This window comes from Meles meles, chromosome 3 (assembly GCF_922984935.1).
Source record: "Meles meles chromosome 3, mMelMel3.1 paternal haplotype, whole genome shotgun sequence".
Classification (NCBI taxonomy): Eukaryota; Metazoa; Chordata; class Mammalia; order Carnivora; family Mustelidae; genus Meles; species Meles meles.
In genome coordinates, this window is record NC_060068.1 from 79589466 (window position 1) to 79612412 (window position 22947).

The 22947-nt window shown below is 34.1% G+C and overlaps 1 protein-coding gene across 1 annotated transcript in view; it reads left to right on the top strand.

Moving 5' to 3' along the window:
• Positions 1-22947, top strand: part of AP3B1 (adaptor related protein complex 3 subunit beta 1) — a 284643-nt gene that overhangs the window by 157978 nt on the left and 103718 nt on the right. Inside the window, exons 16-19 of the mRNA XM_046000421.1 lie at positions 9222-9408; positions 10362-10492; positions 15317-15425; positions 18723-18885. Of these exons, the coding sequence (XP_045856377.1) occupies positions 9222-9408; positions 10362-10492; positions 15317-15425; positions 18723-18885 (590 nt within the window). The remainder of the gene's footprint in view (positions 1-9221; positions 9409-10361; positions 10493-15316; positions 15426-18722; positions 18886-22947) is intronic.

Genomic DNA, 22947 nt, shown 5'->3' on the forward strand with positions numbered 1-22947 from the left:
AATTTCTTCCAGATTGCCTAATTTGTTGGCATATAGTTGCTCATAATATGTTCTTGTACTTGCTTGCATTTCTTTGGTGTTGGTTGTGATTTTCCTCTTTCCTCTGTGATTTTATTTATTTGGGTCCTTTCTCTTTTCTTTTGGATCAATCTGTCCAGGGGGTTATCAATCTTATTAATTCTTTAAAAAAATCAGCTCCTAGTTTTGTTGATCTGTTCTGCTGTTTTTTTGGTTTCTATTTCATTGTTTTTGGCTCTAGTCTTTATTCTTTTCTCTTGCTGGGTTTAGGCTTTATTTGCTGTTCTTTGTCTAGCTCCTTTAGGTTTAGGTTGTACTACAAAGATTTTGAACTTGTGTTTTCATTTCATTTTTTTCCATGAATATTTTAATTCTTCTTTAATTTCCTGATTGACCCAGGATGCTCTTTAGTCTTTTGTATTTCAGTTCTTTCCAACTTTCTTCTTGTGATTGAGTTCCAGTTTCAAAGCATTATGTTCTGAAAATATGCAGGGAATGATCCTGATCTTTTGGTACCCATTGAGACCTAATTTGTGACCCAGGATGTGATCTATTCTGGAGAATGTTCCATGTGCCCTAGAGAAGAATGTGTATTCTGTTGCTTTGGGATGGAGTGTTCTGAATATATCAGTGACATCCTTCTCATCCAGTGTGTCATTTAATGCCTTCATTCCCTTGTTGATCTTTTGCTTAGTTGATCTATCCATTTTGTGATGGGGGTGTTAAAGTCTCCTAGTATTATTGTATTATTGTTGTGTTTCTTTGATTTTGTTATTAATTGGTTTATATAATTGGCTGCTCCCATGTTAGAGGCATAGATATTTAAAATTGTTAGATCTTCTTGTTGGACGGACCCTTTTAGTATGATATAGTGTCCCTCCTCATCTTTTATTTTATAGTCTTTGGTTGAAAATCTAGTTTTTCCGATATAAGGATTTCCATCCTAGCTTTCTTTTGATGACCATTAGCATGGTAAATGTTTTTCCACCTGCTCACTTTAAATCTGGAGGTGTCTGTGGGTCTAAATTGAGTCTCTTGCAGATAGCATTTTGATGGGTCTTGTTTTTTTATCCAGTCTGATATCCTGTGTCTTTTGATTGGGACATTTAGCCCATTTACATTCAGGGTAACTATTGAAAAATATGAATTTAGTGCTATTGTATTGCTTGTAAGGTGGCTATAACTGTATATTATCTCTGTTCCTTTCTGGTCTATGTTACTTCTGGGCTCTCTCTTTGCTGAGAGGACCCCTTTCAATATTTCCTGTAGGGCTGGTTTGGTGTTTGTAAATTCTTTTAGTTGCTGTTTGTCCTGGAAGTTTGTTGTTGTTTTTTTTTAATCTCTCCTTCTGTTTTCAGTGTCAACCTAGCTGGGTATAGTATTCTTGGCTCCATATTTTTCTCGTTTAGTGCTCTGGATATATCATTGCCAGTCCTTTCTGGCCTGCCAGGTCTGTATGGATAAGTTTGCTGCCAATCTAATATTTCTACCATTGTATGTTACAGACTTCTTGTCCTGAGCTGCTTTCAGGATTTTTCTCTTTGTCACTAAGGCTAGTAAGTTTTAATATTAGATGACAGAGTGTGGACCTAATTTTTATTGATTTTGAGGGGGGTTCTTTGTGCTTCCTGGATTTTGATGCCTGTTTCCGTCCCCAAATTAGGGAAGTTCTACTCTATAACTTAGTCCAGTATACCTTCTTCCCCTCTCTCTCTCTTTCTTCTTCTGGGATCCCAATTATTCTAATATTGTTTTATCTTACGGTATCACTTCTCTCTCAAATTCTCCACTCATGATCCAGTAGTTGTTTATCTCTCTTTTTCTCAGCTTCTTTATTTTTCATCATTTGGTCTTCTATATCACTAATTCTCTTCTTCTGTGAGATAGATGTTTGAGGTTAGTATGTTTTGTCATTCCTACAAAGCCCAGTTCAGCTGGTAGACATTCTCTACACTCACCTAGTATTTCTTGCAGACAAAATCATGCCCAGGCAAACACAAAATTGACGTTATACAACTGAATTGGAACAAATGTACATTTTCAAAATAATTAAGAGCACAACTACTGTCTCTACCTCACAAATTTATTAAAAAGATTAAAGGAGACAGTCCAGGTAAAGCATTAGGATTTCCTGGATCATATTAATGCTTAATCCATGTTAGTTATTACACTTTTTTTGTATTCCTAGTTTACTAGGAATTACTGCTAACCAGCTGCTGGATTATTCTTAGAGAATATTATTGTTTATAGTAAGGGAATTAATCCCTTTACTGGAGTATCTATTCTCATGAGTAAAAACACTCTATTTGGGTTTACCCCACTGAGAAAAGGGTGGTGAGAATTTCTCTTATTATGAAGAAAAAATTGTTAGATATGACTATCAAGAGTAGAAAATGTTATTTGAATACTCGTACTAGGAGAATAATTTCACTGTTACACAGGTGGAGAACCTGAAGGACTTTGAAATCAGCCGAAGTTGCTGAAGCTCTACAGCTCTTAAGACATAGTGTAAAGGTTGAGCATGACTTCCTTGAAATAGTCTACTGAGGTCTGAGAGAGAAAACTAGGAGTTGATTAAACTGGTTAGTAGTGGTTAAAAATTAGTGAATAATGGGGGCACCTGGTTGGCTCAGTGGGTTAAAGCCTCTGCCTTTCACTCAGGTCATGATCCCGGGGTCCTGGGATCGAGCCCCACATCGGGCTCTCTGCTCTACAGGGAGCCTGCCTCCTCCTCTCTCTCTGCCTGCCTCTCTGCCTAGTTGTAATTTCTCTCTGTCAAATAAAAATATTTTTTAAAAAAATTAGTGAATAATGGGTGCATTTGTTTTTAAACTTCCTGTAATCTTTTAAATGTAGTGATAAGTAATATAACTGTTCTGCTTGACTCATGTTTTTCTTTTTCATTATAAAATAATGCAAACCTATGGAAAAGTGCAAAATGGTATGAATACATACGTATCTACCACTAAGATTGTCAGTGTTTTCACCATAATTGTTTCTTTAAGGGAGTATAATAAGTAAAAGTAAATCCTCAAGTTCCTGTTCATACCGTATTTTCCTCCCCATTGGTAGCTGCTATCATATTGGTGGTGCGCTTTGGTCTTGTGTTGTTTTACATGTTTATTACATGAGTATATATCTGTGTACTATGTTACTGGTTTGTGGATTTTGAAATTTTGCTTGCATATTCTTGTAACCTACTTTTTTCATGTAATACCATGTTTTAAAAATATTGACATGTATAAATATAATTCATTTAAGTAACTGTCTCATTTTCTGTGAGACAGGTTTCTGCTTTTCTGCCATTAGAAAAGAGAGTGAGTCATTGAGTATCTTTAATACTTATATTTTCTTTGTATTGCTTTTTGGACTCTTTAGTAAGATTCTTAGAAATTTCATAAATCATAATTATATTTTGGGGCTCCTTCCTGAAGTTATAAACAAATTCCCTCTTGGGGTGTCTGAGTGCCTCATTCAGTTGAGCATCTGTCTCTTGGTTTTGGCTCAGGTCATGATCTCAGGGTCCTGGAATTGAACCCCACTTTGGGCTCTGCGCTCAGCTTGAAATCTGCTTGAGCTTCTTTCCGCCTCTCCATCTGCCTCTCCCCCTCTCCATCTGCCTCTCCCCCCAGTTTGCATTCTAAATAAATAAATAAAATCTTTAAAAAAAAAATGACACAAATTATCTCTTGTACTGTGATTCAAGTCTTTGGAGAAATTGGTCTCTGCCCCCAGCATAACTTAATACGACAGCAAAAGGGGCTCAAGCTCTGTGTAGTAACATCGCTACCCTTTTTTGGATATATTTTCTTGGCATTAAAAAACTCAAGCAAATATAGCATATAAGGAAAGAACTTACAGAAAACTTCTCAAGTTGACAAAAATACGGATACTGTTAAGTTCAGGAAATTTCATCCTGGTTGGTCGTGAAATGATGAAATTAATTACGTGGAATACTGGTACTGCTTAGATTTCCCTCTGGTATAGGTTAAGAATTCTATGTAGCTTTCTTTCATTTACCAAGCCATTTGCCAATATCTTTCTTTTTCAAAATAACAGCTGTATGGAACTAATATTAGTCTTCGCTCTGCTAAATGCTAAATTCTGTGTACTTTTTTATTTTCCTTAAAGAGTATATCTCAGCTGATTTTAGGACTATATTTTGAGATACCTTTTTTATTATTTTATGCTGACTTAATAAATATTTGAAGAAAGCTATTTGAGCAAATACTTATCAGCTTATTACTTGTCGGAGTGTTTAGTTAAAAATATTATGCTCAGGGGCGCCTGGGTGGCTCAGTGGATTAAGCCGCTGCCTTCGGCTCAGGTCATGATCTCAGGGTCCTGGGATCGAGCCCCGCATCGGGCTCTCTGCTCCGCAGGGAGCCTGCTTCCCTTCCTCTCTCTCTGCCTGCCTCTCTGCCTACTTGTGATCTCTCTCTCTGTCAAATGAATAACTAAAATCTTTAAAAAAAAAATTATGCTCATATTTTAAGAAGTTTTTTCAAGTAATGATTTTTAAAATTTTTATGTAGCCTTCCCCAAAAGTCATTTTCCTATGTCCCACTGACTTAGAGTCAGTCTGAAAGAAATGTAATTGGTGTAGTGTCTGGATAGCATTAGCTGTTAGTTGATACCAGTCACAATCCCTTAAATCTAAGCAGAAAAAAAATGTGTAATCAAAATTTAACAAATAAGTTATTAATATTTCTGTTATCGAGGTACATTGTATTATTCTCTTTGTTTCATAATTTTGTGAGTAAAACCTATTTAAAAGAACGATTTAATGTCCCATCTAGTTTTGGATTCAGTCTTTGGTTATCTTAAAATGCTCATGATTATTTATTTAACCGTTGTTTACTTTCTTTGCCACTGTTATCCAGGACAGACTTAATATAACTTTGTTGTCTGTGTGTCCTATCCAGTTTAGGATTTGCTCCAAATTCTTCATTTTTGTTATTAATAGTTGTGTTAAAATAGGACAGAGAAAGTTTGTAGACTTCTGTATTGTACTTTTAACCTTTGCTGTGGTTTTGTCTAATGACATGGAAACACAGGTGCAACAAACAAGAGATTTCATTTTAATATGTAAGACATTTAAATCAGAAAGACTTTCCTTTCCCAACCTTTTTGGGATATAACATAAGTAATTTCTCTTTTAGAGCAGCATGCAGAATGTGTGCTGATTATGCCTTAACAGGGCAAATAAGAAAAAGCCAAATCCTTCCTTTTTTCAGTGGTGGTGAGATAAGTGTTGAAATGTTTCATCTGCTGGCAACTTATACCACCAGGTTATGCTATGGTCTGTGCAAAGCTTGGGACTCGCAAGTTGTCAGTGGATGGAGTCAAAGGAAGACGTGGGAAGGTTGGGGCTGGTTGTAGATGAAATATGTGCAGGAGACAGTCCTGCCATAGATCATTGGTGAGTGGTCAGAACACTCACTTCAGTTCTTTTGTCATTTATCATGCAGTATAAATCTAAAGCCTATTTATATTATTATTTGGTAGTTCTTCCTTTATTTTGTTACAAATCCAGCAGCAATGAGTTCTTAAAAATGGAAGTGTATACTTCCATTAAGTAACTAAGTACTTAATATGCACTTTATTGGTATTTAATATGCACAAAATGTTTATCTGTATTTACCATCTACTCTGAGAGTTGCAGTGGTTTCACTGACCACACAACCACCAAAAGATAAAATGTATCTGCTTAAAAAAGCATCAGCATCTATTTAAAAAGCCTAAGAGTTATTTTAAGAAGGTTGTGTCTCAAGATCACAAATATTTACAGGCACAGAAGATGTTTACATATCTCTCTGTGATACAGGATCTCATTTAAGTAATTTTCTAAAAATTGATTTTCTTCATTTTATATTCCAAGTTCTCTTTTGCACATATGAAAAATGGAGCAGTAACTGTTTCTGTATTGGCTCCATTAGCAGAAAAAGGACCTAAACAATGCCAGTTTTAAAATAGAGAATCAATTAATTCCAATAATAGGTTGACTTTTTTCACTCAAAGCTTTTGTATGTTTGCTTTGTCAGTGCTATAAATGGAATCAAAGCAAAGCTTTTGGAATTTTATTCTGTCAAAAGTGTTGTAAATGCTCTTGTAAATTTAAGAGGTCAACATGGAAGATAAAATTACTTGGTTTTGCTAAAAATGTTGTCATGGTAAAATCAATTTTTTAATAAATTAAGAAAACTATGGAAGAGAAGCATTTTGAGAATTGGTTGTGGTGCACATAAACCATCTCTGTTCTGTCTACTGAAATAAAATTATAATGTTCAAATATAATGATATTTGATATATCTAGTTTAATTGGACTATAGAATTCTCGTAATGAAGCTAATACTGAAAACACATACTTACTTACGTATAGCAGTATGCACTCTTGTACACAGTTTTTTTGCTGCATGTTACCGAATGGATCCTAAAAACATGATTTGTGAAAAACTGCTTTGTAAATTAACCTAACCATCCTATGTTGGCTTTCTTTTTTAAAATCAGGGGAGGGGATAGGAGTAAGCAAAACATCTATTTGTTAGGTTTTGATTCAGAATCAGTTGGAAATCTTTAAAGCATTTACCAACTGAATACCAGAAGCCTTCAACTTCTGAAAATTTTAGCAAGTGGCAATTCTTGAAAACAAATCTTTCAAGCAGGGAGTTATTGAAATTTATCCCTTCAAGTTAAATGTTAAGACCTCAAGATTTATTTTAGAAGTTCTGTCATTTGCAGTATCTCAACTAATATAAAGACTTTTTTGATGGAGCTTTTACTTTGTATTAGAGTGATATGATATTGAGAAGGTAATTTTTGCATTTTCTAAATTTGGTGAAATATTTTAAAAAGTATAAATAGAGAATGACTTAAATTTTGTCTCATAGAAATCATTACTAAAAAAAATTGGAGGGGTAAAAGTATATGGGCTTGATATTTTTACAGATGTCCGCATGAAAGAAAGCATGATGAGAATATGCTTCTATCTACAGAATTCTTTTTGCTTACCAGAGTGTTTAATACTGTAAAGAGGGTGTTTTCTTCATTAAAAATATTATGGTCTATAGAAAAGAGTAAGTTGAAGATGTCAACAATTTCATTATTATTGATCATAAAATTCAAAAGGATTGTGGGCAGTCTTATTTTTTAAAAATAGTTCAAGATAAGACCATGTAGAAATAATGTTCTTAAGAGAAGTATCAATGACTTAGTATTAGTCATTAATAATTAGTATTAGGTACTCCAAAGAAACTGATTGAAGTATATGAATATATGGTGAATAATTATTCACTTATGTTTTTAATGCATCATTATACATAGATAGGTTTTTATCTTTTAGAAAGAATTTTCATATTGAAAATGGATGTTTAATAGAACTGTTTTTATAAGCCCACCAATATAATCAAACAAGTTTTGCAGTCAATAAAGGTATACTTTAAAAATTATAAAACTTTAATCCTGAAAATTCCCTAACTCTTGATAGTGTCTGTTAATATATTGAAATAGTTTAATTTCCTAAAAATTAATTTGGGGGCCAGACATAGAAGCAAAATACGTCACTCCACTAGCTCAAAAAGGAAAAAAATCATTCAGTCACTGTATCGTACCCCTGAAACTAAATAACACTGTATGTTAACTATATTAGAATTAAAATTTTTAGGAAATCATTGTAATGAACACTTATTTTATTTCTCTGATTTATTTTAATTGCATCTTCTAAATCGCCATACTCAGATGAACTTCAGAGTTACCCTGTTTGTAAATTCTCACTGTGCATTTGAGAAAACTGATGGTTAGTATATTTCCTAGCCTTTCTCAGAAAGCTAATAACCTAGTTCAGGACATGCACTTTGTTTTGAGCTGCATTCCTCATTTGGTGAATATTTTGGTAATTTTTTTAAAAAATGAATCATAGAATTTTTCTTATCTATAGTTGAACCAACACGGTCTAGTAATTAGCGAATAGCAATTATTGGTAACCAAATTCAGAATAGCTCTATTAACATTTTTCCCTTTTATTTTTTATAGTTCTGCATTATTGGAACTAGGTTAATGCTTTTTAAATACATTGTTACTGCAAGAAGGTTGCTTTTTATCCAAATCAATTATCTTAACCAATTATAACTGTAAAAGTTTACCACATCATTTGTGTACTTTGACTTATTGTTCTAGAATTGTCTTTAGCTCTGCCTGACTTGATTGATTTGTTTGTGTGCATTTCTAACATGTACAAAATGTTCTAATGTAGATGTTTCTTTTTTCTATGTATTATGAATCCTATTTAATTTATAGCTACAATTGTATTTATGTAATCTAAATTAAAACTATGCTTTTTCAATAAAATAACTGGAGTTTAAAATACAAACCTACTTTGATAACATTTCGATTTTGGTTTAATTACTATTAAAATTATCTCAATGTATGTTAATGTAGTACATTCAGAAATTGACTTTGGAAATCTTATTACAGTGTAAAAGCTACTATAATAAGTTGCTGCCTTACATAAATAAATAAATGACCAATATTACTAGAGGCTATAAGCAGCATGGGAAAAAAATGGAAGGAGTCTTTTATCCTAGTTTTTAGAGGGCATCAGCAGCTTGCTTTTATGAAAAAGTAACAGCTAAATGCACTGCAAATAATTTGCAGTAATCCAGTTCAGTGATTCATGTGTCTGCTTTAATGGGTCATAATTCAGGGTAAAGTAACTGAGTGCAGTCAGAGTGCAGACACTGCTTATGCCAGGGACAGTATCTCTTCATAAAACACACCTCAGGAGAAGCAGTTTGCCAGCCCCCTAATACTCTCTGATGTTTTGATGTCCTGCATATTTTTCCGATTAAGTTTTGAGTGCCATGTTTTTAGTTGTATTTCCACATTCATTATTCTCACGTAGACCCTTCAGCGGGTTTGCCATATATGATTATTTTTTTAATGATGCCTTTCTTTCCACTTCAGCAGTTTAATAATCTAGCACATGGCTGCTTCTCAGTACTCAGCATTCACCTCCCCAATACTGAAGAGGACATGTGCTTTGGCTTCAAAATTCCATTTGCAGCGTTAGAAATGCATATTCCCTACGGAACAACATTTGTTTGACATAACCATTCATTTTTATTACCTCTTTAAATATGTTTATCCAGAGTTATCAATAATCATAAATAACTGTATTCTCATCTTGTTCTGTTTTTTTCCAACAGACAAAATTGCTTACCCAGTACATATTAAATCTCGCCAAGTATGATCAAAACTACGACATCAGAGACCGTACAAGATTTATTAGGCAGCTTATTGTTCCGAATGAGAAGAGTGGAGCTTTAAGTAAATATGCCAAAAAAATATTCCTAGCACAAAAACCTGCACCACTGCTTGAATCTCCTTTTAAAGGTATTATCAGAATATAACTGCAAAATATATTACCTAAAAAATTATGACAATATGTCCAATTTCTAATACATTTAAAATTTATCTGTTAAAAATGTAAGTGATTACCCTATATAAATGTATATAAACAGTATGCTTTCTACTCAATGTGTTCTCTAGAGCAACCTTTATATTAAGGTTTATATCTTTACATGCTTTATTTACCTAAATAATTTCATTCTTTTGATTTTATTCTTACTAAACAGTTTAGCTGAATAATAGATTAAAGCTGTGTTGTTCTACTAGACATTGACTTCATTTCTATTTTAAATAGCTTTATTTAATAAGGAATCTAATTTTTACCTTAATGGTGAGTTGTTACTAATTAAATATTCTGTGTATACTAACAAAACTTTCCTAGGAAGGATTATTTCATAAAAATATCCCTTTATATATAAATTTGTTTTTCAAAGATGGAAGTTGACTTATTTTTCCCAGCTTTTTAGAAAGAGTAATTATTTTATCAGTTTAACAAGTAGCCATTAAAATTAGAATCAAACAATTACATACCCTGGTTTTCATATTGTTTCTTATTTAATTGCTGGTGATAAAAAGCAGTTCAGTTTTGTAGAAAAACTATTAAAATTCTGGATGTGTTTGTGCTAAGACATGTATATGGATTGTTTAACTGTGCTGTCATTCTTAATATTCACAGTAAAGTAATTTTTAGAGAAGCTACATTTCAGAGCAACACCTCTAAACACACTGACTGATTAGCTTTTTTATTGACCATTATGGGGGAGATTATTGTAATCTATGGACTGAAATCAGTTTTTTGACCTATGAAGAGCTTCCTAGTTTATATTTATTCCTTGACATTTGAGGTAATATGCCAATTACCTTGAGCTCTGATTAGGATTGTTCTCTGTTAGATACAGCTCATATTGTTTATTTTATATTTTCCTCTATTTTAATAGATAGGGATCATTTCCAGCTAGGCACTTTATCTCATATTCTCAACACTAAAGCTAACGGGTACCTGGAATTATCTAATTGGCCAGAGGTGGCGCCGGACCCATCAGTTCGAAATGTAGAAGTAATAGAGTTGGTAAGTTGACCTTTCTGAAATTAATTTTGTCAAGCAGTGGGAGATTCTAGAATAACTGTTGTTTTATGTAAAAGCTTTTTTCGGGGGTTGGAATTGAAAATTGTTCTGGTATTTCTAAATACCAGATTTAATGTGTTAGATATATCTTGCTGTTATGGGAACTGAATATTGTAGTATTCCTGTATCATTGTACATGTACTGTTCCTTTTCTTCGAGGAAATAGAGAATCGATTCTCCTTCTCAGTGCCACCCACATTTTTGGTATTGCATTTTTAGCTGTGTAGGTTCAATTTCTAAGGTATTTAGTGTCATTGGATTGTGCTTTTTCTAGTTTGTTTAGAGATTCGTAAGCTTCCTGTCAATATTTTTCTAAATGATTTTTGGTGTTCTCTTCCAGAAAAACCATATAAAATGTTCTTCTGAATTTTCTGATGAACATGTTTTAAGTGAAGTCTAAACATAAATAGGTTACATTGTGTACGAAAAATGTCCTTAGACAAGGTCATAACTAAAATGAATAATATGTTGCTTTCACATTTAAAAAAAAAAAAAAACCTCTCTAAATAAATACTCTTTTCCTAGATCTTTAAAAAAAAATTGCTGGCTACCAAAATAAAAGAATTAATGTGATTTTCTAATATTTTTCTCTCTTCTATGAACAAGAAAAGTAAAGGGAAGGGTCTTTTAATTGTCTTTAGCAATTGACTATGTGAATATATCCAAAACTTTTAAAAGTAGAATTAATAAAAAGAGAACAGTTAGGTATTACATTTTGGGTGCTTTTCTAATAAAAAAGATGTATTGCACCAGGATTCAGATAACCAGAGTTCTTTGCCACTAATTCCTCTGGGAAAGTCAGTTAACCTCCTTGCCTATTAAATTTTCTGTATAAAATGGAAGGAAATCTTTATTACTTAAAATAGAAGAGTTTCTATAATGGGCCCAGCCATGTAATTTGGTCCTTTGAGAAATGTGTTTCTCTTAACTATTCAAATTTATCCTGGCTTTGAAGCATGGCCAGGAATGATAATAACTCTTATTGCCTCCATTTAGCAAACCCTGATAGTAGTGTACTTTGATAATGTTTTACATACATTATCTTGTTTAAACCTCATAGTAATTGTAAATGATGGTTATTTTATTCCCATTTTACAGATGAGGCAACAGGGTTTAGAGAACTTAAGTTGTCCAAGCTCTTTGAGCAAGTTAGTTAGTAAGCGAGTTAGTAAGTGATGGAACTGGGATTCCAACCCAGTGCAGAGTCCCTTGTTTGTGTTGTTGACTGAATTCTATTATGTAACATGAGGAGAGGAAGCTTGAGCTTGTTTGCAGATGTGTGCTATTCTTAGTACTTAGCACTTCATTTTTATGTTGTGACAAATTCTCTCTATTTAGAGGTGATTTAAAGAAATGTAAAATTTATTAAAACTAATTGTATGTCCATTCCTCCTTGACACTACATTTGTTGATTTTCACTCAGATCTACATACCCTTAAGTACTCTTCATTCAAAGATTGGCTTATTTGTGCAACTTTGTTTTGGATGCTAGCATACAAAGAAATGTTCTTTGTTATGATTCTTTCCATAGATTTAATCACTGTCCTAATTTCTTATTATGCCTGCTCATTGTTTTTATGGTCCTGTCCTTTTTCCATTATTGGGTATATAGTGTTTTGGCACACATACAAACATCCTTTTATCCTTCCCCCACTTCTCCCCTATCCTTCCTCCTTGCTGCCCCATTCTGCCAAAATAAAAATAAAAATAGTTTTTCTTCCCAGAAATTGATAGCAATGCTATGCAATTTAATTTGGTTTCAGCAGTATCCTTGTATTGGCTGATGGATTGGTTGGTTGGCTGGCTTCTTCCATTGTCTTGTGCTCTTCTAAGCATAACTACCTTACAGGAGCAATACTTAAATAACCTATTTTCTTATGTTCATTTCACCTATCCAGTTCAACAGAGACAAATTGATTTCTTTTTCATTTTGCTGACTGCATTCTAAAAATTAATAATTGGTGACTTATTATGGAGAATAATTAAAACTGATGGAATGGGTTAAAGAAAACTGTCACTATCCATTGATACTATATAAAAACATTTTTAATCTACTGGTCTCTAGATATTCTGGCTTAAAATTATACTATAAGAGATATTTAAAAAGACATCGTTTCAATATCAAATGCAGCTGCAATAGTGCAGAAAGTAGTGTTCCTTATAGTCTTTCCTGCCTTTCACTTTACCACCCATCCTACAAAATCACATCAATATATTTCATGCACGTAATACACTGTGTTATCCTAGTTTTACCATAAAGTGATCTTACCAGGGTCGCATCTCATTATTATGAAATATAACCTTAGTTAAGGAAAATGCCTAGGTTTAGGTTATCTGATAGGGAACCTGGTTAGATTGACAGTAGAAGTCACTTAGGATTGCACACTACCATTTCCAGGATATTGGATATAACATATATTTATATTATACCAGTAAGTTTTGAAAATCCTTTAGAATTTTTTTTGCCTAGTTCTAGAAAATCCTGCCCTCTTAGAGGAAGACTGTCTTTTGTACATGAAATGTATTTTGCTTTATAAAACACATCTACTTTTGATACTTTATTCCTCCAAGGACCTTTCAAATTAGTCCTTCACTATTCTCTTCGTCTGTTATTTCTTTTGCTTAGAAATGATAGAACTATCATAATCATAAAGGACCATAAAAAAGTTAAAATTGTTTTTATTGTTTAAAACCTAAAACTCAGTCGTATCAAGATAATATGCTCCTTTGAGGATGGAACCCTAATTTTCCTTATTTGTTGATTTGGTCTTACCCTGAAAGCCATCTAATTAAGTAATTTTTTTTTTCCCCAAATATTGATCTGGCACACTTTTTACCAGGCTTCAGAAAAATATGTTTAAGGATTTAAGAAAAAATATGAACTGCTGTGTTTACTAAATATAGAAGAACTTTGTTTATAGAACAGCACTTTATTCATATTTGGAAGACAGAGCATTTTACGTAAAAAGAAAATAGTACTGCTGACCTTATGTATCTTATTCAAATATATTCAAGGAATTTTTACTCATTTTTCTATTATTGTCCATTTAGTAATTTCCAAGTTATTGAAGCTTATCTTTTTAAGCAACATACTTTAAGCCTGAAGGCCCTCTAGATCAGGGTTTTACAACCCTAGCTGCATATTATAATCACATGGAAACCTATGTGAGACTTGCCTGAAACCATTTAAATCAGAATCCTAGGAGGTAAATCTCAGGTATCAGCTTTTTAGTATATTTTTTCTTTGTATTAATATTTTAAGAAATATTCTCAGATGATTCCAATGTGTGTCCACTGTTGAGAACTGTTCTTAAACCTCTGTCATATACTCTAGCAGACAGGCACATAGTAGAAACTCAATTGGAAGTTTGATAAATAAATGAGTCTTAATCATTTTTGACCTCTTAAAAAATACAGGCTACCTACCTACCCTTTAACAGAGAGTATATGTAAGATGATTTAATTTTTTCTGGGTTAATTAAGGTCACAATTATCAAAATAATTTATTTTACTTTAATGCAGTATATTAGAGTCTTTAAGGAGCTATTCACACAACTAATCATTTTTGTGCCAGACACTTTTGAGATATATCTGTGTACAAAGCATTCAAATATCCCTGCTGTGTGGAAGCTGATGTTGTAGCAGGGATACACTGGCATTAAAAATAAATACGTAAATTGTATAGTATGTTGGAAGTACCAAGTGCTGTGATGACCAGAAGAAGAAGAATAGAGCAAAGTAAGATTATAAGTGCCAGGTATGGGAGGTTGGAATTTTAAATAGAGTCTCTCTGAGGTGACTTTTGTGCAGAGACTTGAAAGAAGTGAGGGAGTGAGCCATGTAGTTACTGGGGGAGAGCATTGGAAGGGCAGTCAGGTGGGGAAAGGCCCTGCAGGGGAGCATGCCTGAAGTGTGTAAAGGAACAGTTAGGAGGCACTTGTGCAGAGTGGGCCAGAGGGAGAGCAGCAGCAAGAGGTCTGAAAGGCAGGGAAGGTCCGGTCCCGTAGGGTGAGTAGATTATTCTAAGGACTGGCTTTTCCTGAGTGAAATGGGGAGCTGTGACAAGCTTTCAAACTCAAGAGAGCCTTGATCAGACTTCAGTTTTAATTCAGTCATTTTAGCTGCTGTGTGGAGCAAACTTGGACTTGGGATATGGGGATTATGAATAGAAGCAAAATAAGCAGTTGCAGAAATCTGAATGAGATGGCTGTGACTGATGGTAAAGGACCAATGTGGCTAAACCTTTTTTGGGGGGGTTAGATGTTTAGAATATGAAGGAGAGAGAGAAGTTAAAGCTTACCCCAGGGTTTGGGCCCTTGAGATGGTTAGGGTTGATTGCCTGCACTTTATTCAGGGTTGTTTTTTGTTTGTTTGTTTTGTTTTTTGTTTTCTTTTTTAACCTCAGTATTTAGCTATGATCTTGCATTGCTTGTTGCTGTTACTGTGTCTCCCTCTAACTGCCTTTACCTCCTTTGCAGCATATTTAGTTCAAATCTCCTGCGGATCAGCAAATTCAAAAGTATTTAAAACTTATGTAAAATAAGGGTGTTGATTTAACAGAATGTGCTCTGAGTGAAATTTGACTTCCTCTACCTAGGAGTAAAGGGGAATCAGCCTTAATGCCAGGTCTTCTAACAGTTGCCTTCTCTTTTGAGACCTGCAACTTTCTTTTGGATTCACATTGTATTCTGAATGATTGTTGACCAGAAGACTGAATCTCTTAATGAGAATTCATTTGAATTTACAGTTTCCTTTTTTTTTAAACAGGCAAAAGAATGGACTCCAGCTGGAAAAACAAAGAAAGAGAATCCTGCTAAGAAATTTTATTCTGAATCTGAGGAGGAAGAGGACTCTTCCGATAGCAGCAGTGACAGTGGTGGGGTTTATAATTCATTGAAAAAACTTTGTTCACTACAGTTTATATGCTATACTTCTAACAAAACAATAAGGCCTAGTATATAATATTCACCAAGTGGGTTTATACTGCTATGATAATGCATTTCATTTACATATCATTGTATAGTTTTCAAAGTAATTTCTAATCCTTTCTCATTTGACTTTGCCTCTTGAACACCTAGCTAGGAAAGTAAGAGTTGTAACAGAAACTTGTGCTTTTCTGAATTCTAACCCACCCTGCCCGTTATATTCATGGCATATTGAAAAACATGATTTTATATTTGATAAGCCTTTAGTGGCAACTTTAAAAGCAACTCTGTTCTGTAAAAGTGTAACGTTTATTTTAACCATTGAGCAATCTGATCTTTATCCATTTTATACTTTTATTTCTACCTTTATTTTTTATTTTTATTTTTTTAAAAGATTTTATTTATTTATTTGACAGACAGAGATTATAAGCAAGCAGAGAAGCGGGCAGAGAGAGGAAGAAGCAGGCTCCCCGCTGAGCAGAGAGCCTGACGTGGGGCTTGATCCCAGGACCATGAGATCTCTATCCCAGCACCATGAGATCATGACCAGAGCTGAAGGCAGAGGCTTTAACCCACTGAGCCACCCAGGCGCCCCCCCCCTTTTTAAAAGATTTTATTTATTTATTTGACAGACAGAGATATTTCTACCTTTAATTGAACCTGTATAGACTAAAGCTAAATTAATAAATCACTTGTGTATTATAAAGAATCAAAGAGCTGAAACAATTAGGACAACTGTATACTATGAAAAGAATGCTAAATAGGAAGGATTTAGAAGTGCTGCATTTTAGCTATGCCAACTGAATAAGGTACTTACTTTCTCTGTCTCTGTTAAATGAAGAGGTAAAGTTAGATGCTTTTAAAGCCCTCTAGTACTAAAATTCTGTGAACAATTTGCATAATGAAAAATATATTGGAGTTATTTTCCAACACTCTTTTAACAGTTAACCTAAGAAACCTATCTGACCTAAGATCAAATGACACCTTTTTCTTCTACAACCTTTTTTCCTCGGAGAAACTAGAGCTCTGCACTATTACTTGCTCATGCATTACCTTACTCTAAGGTAATACATTCACTTTTTCCTCAGTTTGCCCTATAAAAATCTTTGTTTCCTGTATCTGATAAATTATTTTGTGATGCATCACGTTCTGAAATGATAAGTTGAAAATGGAGAGTGGCACCTGGGTGGCTCAGTGGGTTAAAGCCTCTGCCTTCGGCTCAGGTCATGATCCCAGGGTCCTGGGATCGAGCCCCACATTGGGCTCTTTGCTCAGCAGGGAGCCTGCTTCCTCCTCTCTCTCTCTGCCTTCCTCTCTGCCTACTTGTGATCTCTGTCAAATAAATGAATAAAATCTTAAAAAAAAAAAAAAGAAAATGGAGAATATACTTCGGTGTAGAGTGTTAATTCTAAAAAATAGATTTCAGGAATGATGTAGATCATTAAGAAAGATCTGTTGTAGGGACGCCTGGGTGGCTCAGTTAGTTAAGCGGCTGCCTTCGGCTCAGGTCATGATCCCAGCGTCCTGGGATCGAGTCTCACATCGGGCTCCGTGCTCGGCGGGGAGCCTGCTTCTCTCTCTGTCTCTGCCTACCTCTCTGTCTGCCTGTGCTCACTCTCACTCTCTCTCTCTGTCAAATAAATAAATAAAATCTAAAAAAAAAAAAAAAAGAAAGATCTGTTGTATAGTTAAAAGTAACCATATGGATATTTGTCTACATCACCTTTATTCATAAGTTCATGCCTGTTCATAAGCTAACATTTTAAAATACATATTTGAAACATTCTATTAAGACTTCTCATGGGTTAATCTGAGCATGTGGTGGGAGTTCCACTCTAGCTACTGGAGTAAAAGGGTAACTTTTTCATTAGAAATTATGAGATTATTTTCCCAGTCAGTAAGTCTTCTGGAAGATAAACAAATTTCCTCAAGGATTTTACTAACTTTGACATAAAAGTAATACTGAATAAAAATTTATTCACTTAAATAAAAAAAAAAGTTTGGGAAGAGGGATTTTACTAACTTGAAAATTTTAAGTAGTGAGTCCTGAAGTGAGCTGGACCAAGACTTTTGTTGAATTCCCATGTAATTAACATGAGAGAGTAACTTAGGTGCTATAATTTTTGTGTGTATATATATACTTATCTGAGTATATGTATATATATACTTATCTGAGTATATACATACACACATATGCATAACTTTCATATCATAGCAAATTTAAAATATCCTACTCAACAGTTTTATAAAATTTGGGTAAGGTAAATTTTTCCCTTTGTAGAGACTGATGGTAATGAATGCCTTACCTAATGTGGCAGGCATTGTTGTGTCCTCATCACCTTTACATGTTTCAAATCCTTTAATCTTCACAACAGCTAGGTAATCCTAGCTTTTCACTGTGTGATACATAAATAAATCCTCATAAAGCAGATAGTGTTTACCTGTTAGGTGTTCCTGGCTAAGAGCACTTCATCAGATAGATAATAGATGAGGGCAACAGTTTGTCCTCTTATTTAGGCTAGTGCTTTACACCTATTATCATTTCATATAGTAAAAAATTATGCTTCATATTTAAAATACACATGAATTATATGTATCACTTCTGGGTAGAGTCCTAGTATACCTTAAGTTATACATAAAACATTTAAATGTATAGCTTCATAGGATAATTTTATGATCTCTTTGACCTGTGAAAAACTCCTACACTAGCTAAAATAAGTAATTACTTTTTAATTAGTAATTTTGTTTTTTGCTTTTGAATTGAGAAATTTTTACAGATAATTCAAATGGCTCATTCCCATCTCAAAATTTATACCTAATAAGATTTAACTCTTGCCTTCTCTCAATAAAATTTCTCACTATCAGAAGAATTAAAAATTATTTCTTCATCCTTACATCATTCCTTTTTAAAAAGGAAGTTATTGCCATAACTAGATACTTAAGGATTTGAAAAGCAAGATTCTCTCAAATTTGGTTTACTTGGTTCATATTTGCTCGACACTACTCACTGTCAAGTGTATTCTCTGTCCTTTGGCGTTCCCCACACTCACTCACTCACACTGCTGCAGGAAGGCGGAGATGGGGGGACTGAATGACAGGAGTATGGAAATGGAGTGTTGTACAAGTGGGGTCCAGTAAACTAAAATTCAACATCTGGTTTCATTTCTGATGAATATTGACAGTTACTTGGGTCCTTATGTCTAGTTAAATAGCTATAAATCAAGGGGCATCTGGTTTTATTTTTTCAGAGAGTGAATCTGAAAGTGCAAGTGGAGAACAAGACAAGGAGGGAGGAAGTAGTGATGACAGCAGTGAGGACTCCTCCAGTGAGCATAGGAGTGACAGTGAAAGTGCGTCAGAAGTAGGAGACAAAAGAACAGGCAAGAGGAACTCCAAAAGCAAAGGGAAAAGGTAATAATTTGTCAGAATTTCCTTTAAAAAATACTCTGTTGGCATTTTCCCCCAGGACACCATTTCCCTGCAATACAGAGAGTGAGTGAGAAAAGAAGTGTATTTTTTCCCAGACACTGAATCTTGTAAAATTAATTAGAATACTAGTTCACATTATTCTACTACTTATTATACTTAGTTTTCATTTTGAACTTGAACAAATCTTGGGGTTACATTTTGAAAATTGGTATAACCTTGGAAGGCTGAGTTAAGTGATCAAGAAGTAGGTATGAAACACTTAATTACCTTCTGTAGCAATTTTGCTGAGGACTAAAATTAAATCCTTCAACACTTTGCCATTATGTAACTAAGACAATTGATTTTTCTAAATAATGTTATAGTAAAAAGATTATGATCCAAATATTAGAGTCAAGGGCTGTGAAGGAAGACGGTCATAAGATATTTAAGTGTTAGCGCTTTTTAAGATCTCCCATTATCAACATTATCGTATATTAAAGTGTCATTAAAATTTTGAGTAATTGGGGCTAATACCTTGGATTGTATGAGTCTGTTTTCCCCATTGCTGTCAGCAAGTGGCCTCTGCAGGCATGATGGCCCTTTCCCTGGGAGCCTGCTGCCCGCTCACTTGATGAGCTTGCAGCCCAGCTCAGTCGTGGCTGACAGCACTGATTGGGGCGCAGTACGCTCTCTGCTCCTTTTATTACAGACAGTAATTAAAGCAGCTCGCCCTGCCACTTCCATAACAAACACAGCATAATGCCCTAATTATGACTTTATTAATTTAAGTCAGGATTTAATGATTTTAAAAGTGATTTATATTGTTTTTCCTGTTCAGAACAAATGAAATCTGTAGGTTAAATTAATACAGGCTTTTCATCATTGCAAAGTTAAAAAGCTAGTTACCAGTAAATTCTTTTCATTAGATTAACATCTGAAACTCTAAGCAGTAAGGTAAACAGTAATTACCCATCAAAATTGAGTGCTGCATAACAAAATAACACTTTTACCTTTAAAATTTTATCTTAAAAGCTGTAAGTTAAATGTATGCAGAATCATTCACTTGTTGCCGCAAAGGATTTACTTGGCTGTAATATTCTTTCCTTTGAGAGAAATTTTGTACTTCTGGATTAATATCAGAATATCTATGATTACGTAGTTTATAAGAAGTATCTTATTTCCAGGAAGGGAAAATTTTGTTCAGTGCACTCGGTATTTTCCAAATGGCAAAAATCAATATACTAGAAATTTTTAATTGTGTATTTATTTATGTTACTTTCATTGTGTGTTTTTTCCTTCAGAAATGGAGTGTTCTTTTTGCCTATGTTTTAATTTAAAAGAATTGTTTATTATATCAGCGGGAATCTTGAATACATTGAAAACCTTACATTTTTAAGTACATGTTTGAACCATTGAGTTGGGGATAATAAATTGCTATTTTTTGCTACAGGGAAAAAAACAATATATTTTTTAGTCATTGAATATAATTACATGTGCTCTGAGATGTTACCATGACTTCATTTTTAATAAACAGCAATCGTATTTCCTCCACAAAAATCAATTCTAGGAAATATCGATTCTTCCCTTGTCTCTCCACTCTCTCTCCCACCATGTTTTGCTGCCTGTCTCTTAGAATTGTTTTTGAACTTTGCTAGTGTAGCTTTATGATAAGTTTTATTAAAAGCTTTTATTTTTAAGTAATCACTACACCCAACCTGGAGCTTGAACGTACAACCCTGAGATGGAGTCGCATGCTCTTCCCACTGAGCCAGCCAGGCACTCCTGAGTGGTAATTTTTTAAAGCTAAGGAGGTTTAAGTTTCTTTAAATCCACCCTTGGTAGTCATAACTATGATTAAATTTGAGTTTTACATTCCAAAGTATTTTCATTTGGAGGAAGCTATATGCTGTAGTAGGGGAAACATGGTCTTTAGAATAAGACAAACTGAGTTCAGGTTCCAGTTCTGCCACTCCAGGCAATGTGTCCTTGAGCAAGTTACCTAAGTTTCCTGAGTATTATAGAATAATACACCCACTAAGAATATGTTGAAATATTTAAATTAGTTAATTGGTATGAAGTTCCTAAAACTGCCTGGCAGAGGATTTTTTTTTTTTTTAAATATACACACGGAAAGAGAACTAGACCTTCAGTTTTGAGAAACTGTAAAAGACCATAATATATCTCTCTTTGAGAAGAGACCTGTGGGCTACCTCAGATGTTACTCTTTTTCCATAGAGAACTACCTCCCTACCCAAGACTATCCCTACTCCCCGCGTTATTCCTATTTCTCAGCTTATGTGTTTCTTCTTCTAGGAAGCATTCTCTATTTTGGTTCACTTTGTTTAGATGATCTCTCATGACATTATGCTTTATTACTTATTACTTACCATACATTTTTTGTCATTGCCATCTTCTCTGTATTCCCCAGTGCGGTGTAGACTCTGTAAGGGAGACACAGAAATCATCTGTATCTTATTAAACATTGTTATCCTAGCACTAACATACTGCCAAAACATGGTGAGTGATCAATTAATATTTTTTAAATGAGTGAGTGAGTGAACAGATGAGTGAGTAGCATCAGCATTTAGATTTGATCATTTGTTTTTTTTTTCTTTTTATTTTTTTCAGTTTTCTTGGTTTATTTTTTCCAATATTTTTATTTTTTTAATTTAAATTCAATTAGCATATGGTGTGTTATTAGGTTCAGAGGTAGAATTCAGTGATTCATCAGTCTTACATAATACCCAGTGCTCATTACATCACATACCCTCCTTAATGTCCATCACCCAGATACCCCATCTCTCCTCCGCCTCCCCTCCAGCAACCCTCAGTTTGTTTTCTATGATTAAGAGTCTGTTATGGTTCGTCTCCCTCTCTGATTTCATTTTGTTTTATTTTTCTTTCTCTTCCTCCTGATCCACTGTTTTATTTCTTAAATTCCACATATGACTGAAATCATTTAATTTTCTTTCTCTGATTGACTTATTTCACTTCATATGATACCCTCTAGTTCTATCCATGATGTTGTAAATGACAAGATTTCATTTTTTTTAAATGGCTGAGTAGTATTCCATTGTACATATACATTACGTATGTATGTGTATATATATATGTACAGACACACACACATATATACATACACACACACTACATTTGTATCTTTGGGCTGAATACCCAGTAGTGCAGTGGCTGGGTCATAGAGTAACTCTATTTTCAACTTTTTGAGGACTCTCCGTATTCTTTTCCAGAGTGGCTTGCATTCCCACCAACAGTGTAGGAAGGTTCCCCTTTCTCTGCATCCTCACTGTTTGTTATTTCCTGACTTGTTAGTTTTAGCCATTCTGACTGGTGTGAGGTGGTTATCTCATTGTGATTTTCATTTGTATTTCTCTAATGCCCAGTGATGTTGAGCATTTTTTTGTGTGTCTGTTGGCTGTTCGTATGTCTTCTTTGAAGAAATGTCTTTTCATGTTTTCAGCCCATTTCTTTATTGGATTATTTGTTCTTTGAGTGTTGAGTTTGTAAGGTTTTTTAGATTTTGGATACTAGCCATTTATCTGATATGTCATTTGCAAATATCTTCTCCGATTCTGTCTGTTGCCTTCTGGTTTTGTGCAAAAGCTTTCTATCTTGATGAATCAGTAGTTCATTTTTGCCTTTGTTTCCCTTGCCTTTGGAAATATGCCTAGCATATAAGAAGTTGCTGTGGCGGAAGTCACAGAGGTTCCTGCCTGTGCTCTCCTGTAGGATTTTAATGGATTCCTGTCTCCATTTTGAGTTTGTGTTGTGTGTGGTGTATGGAAATGGCCTAGTTTGATTCTTCTACATGTGGCTGTCCAATTTTCCCAATGCCATTTGTTGAAGAGACTGTCTTATTTCCACTGGATATTCTTTCCTGCTTTGTTGAAGATTAGTTTACCATAGAGTTAGGGAGAATTCCTTTGGGAAGCCATCTGGCCCTGAACTCTTGTTTGTTGGGAGATTTTTGATTACTGCTTCAATTTCCTTACTGGTTATGGGTCTGTTCAGGTGTTCTATTTCTTCCTGGTTCCGTTGTGGTCGTGT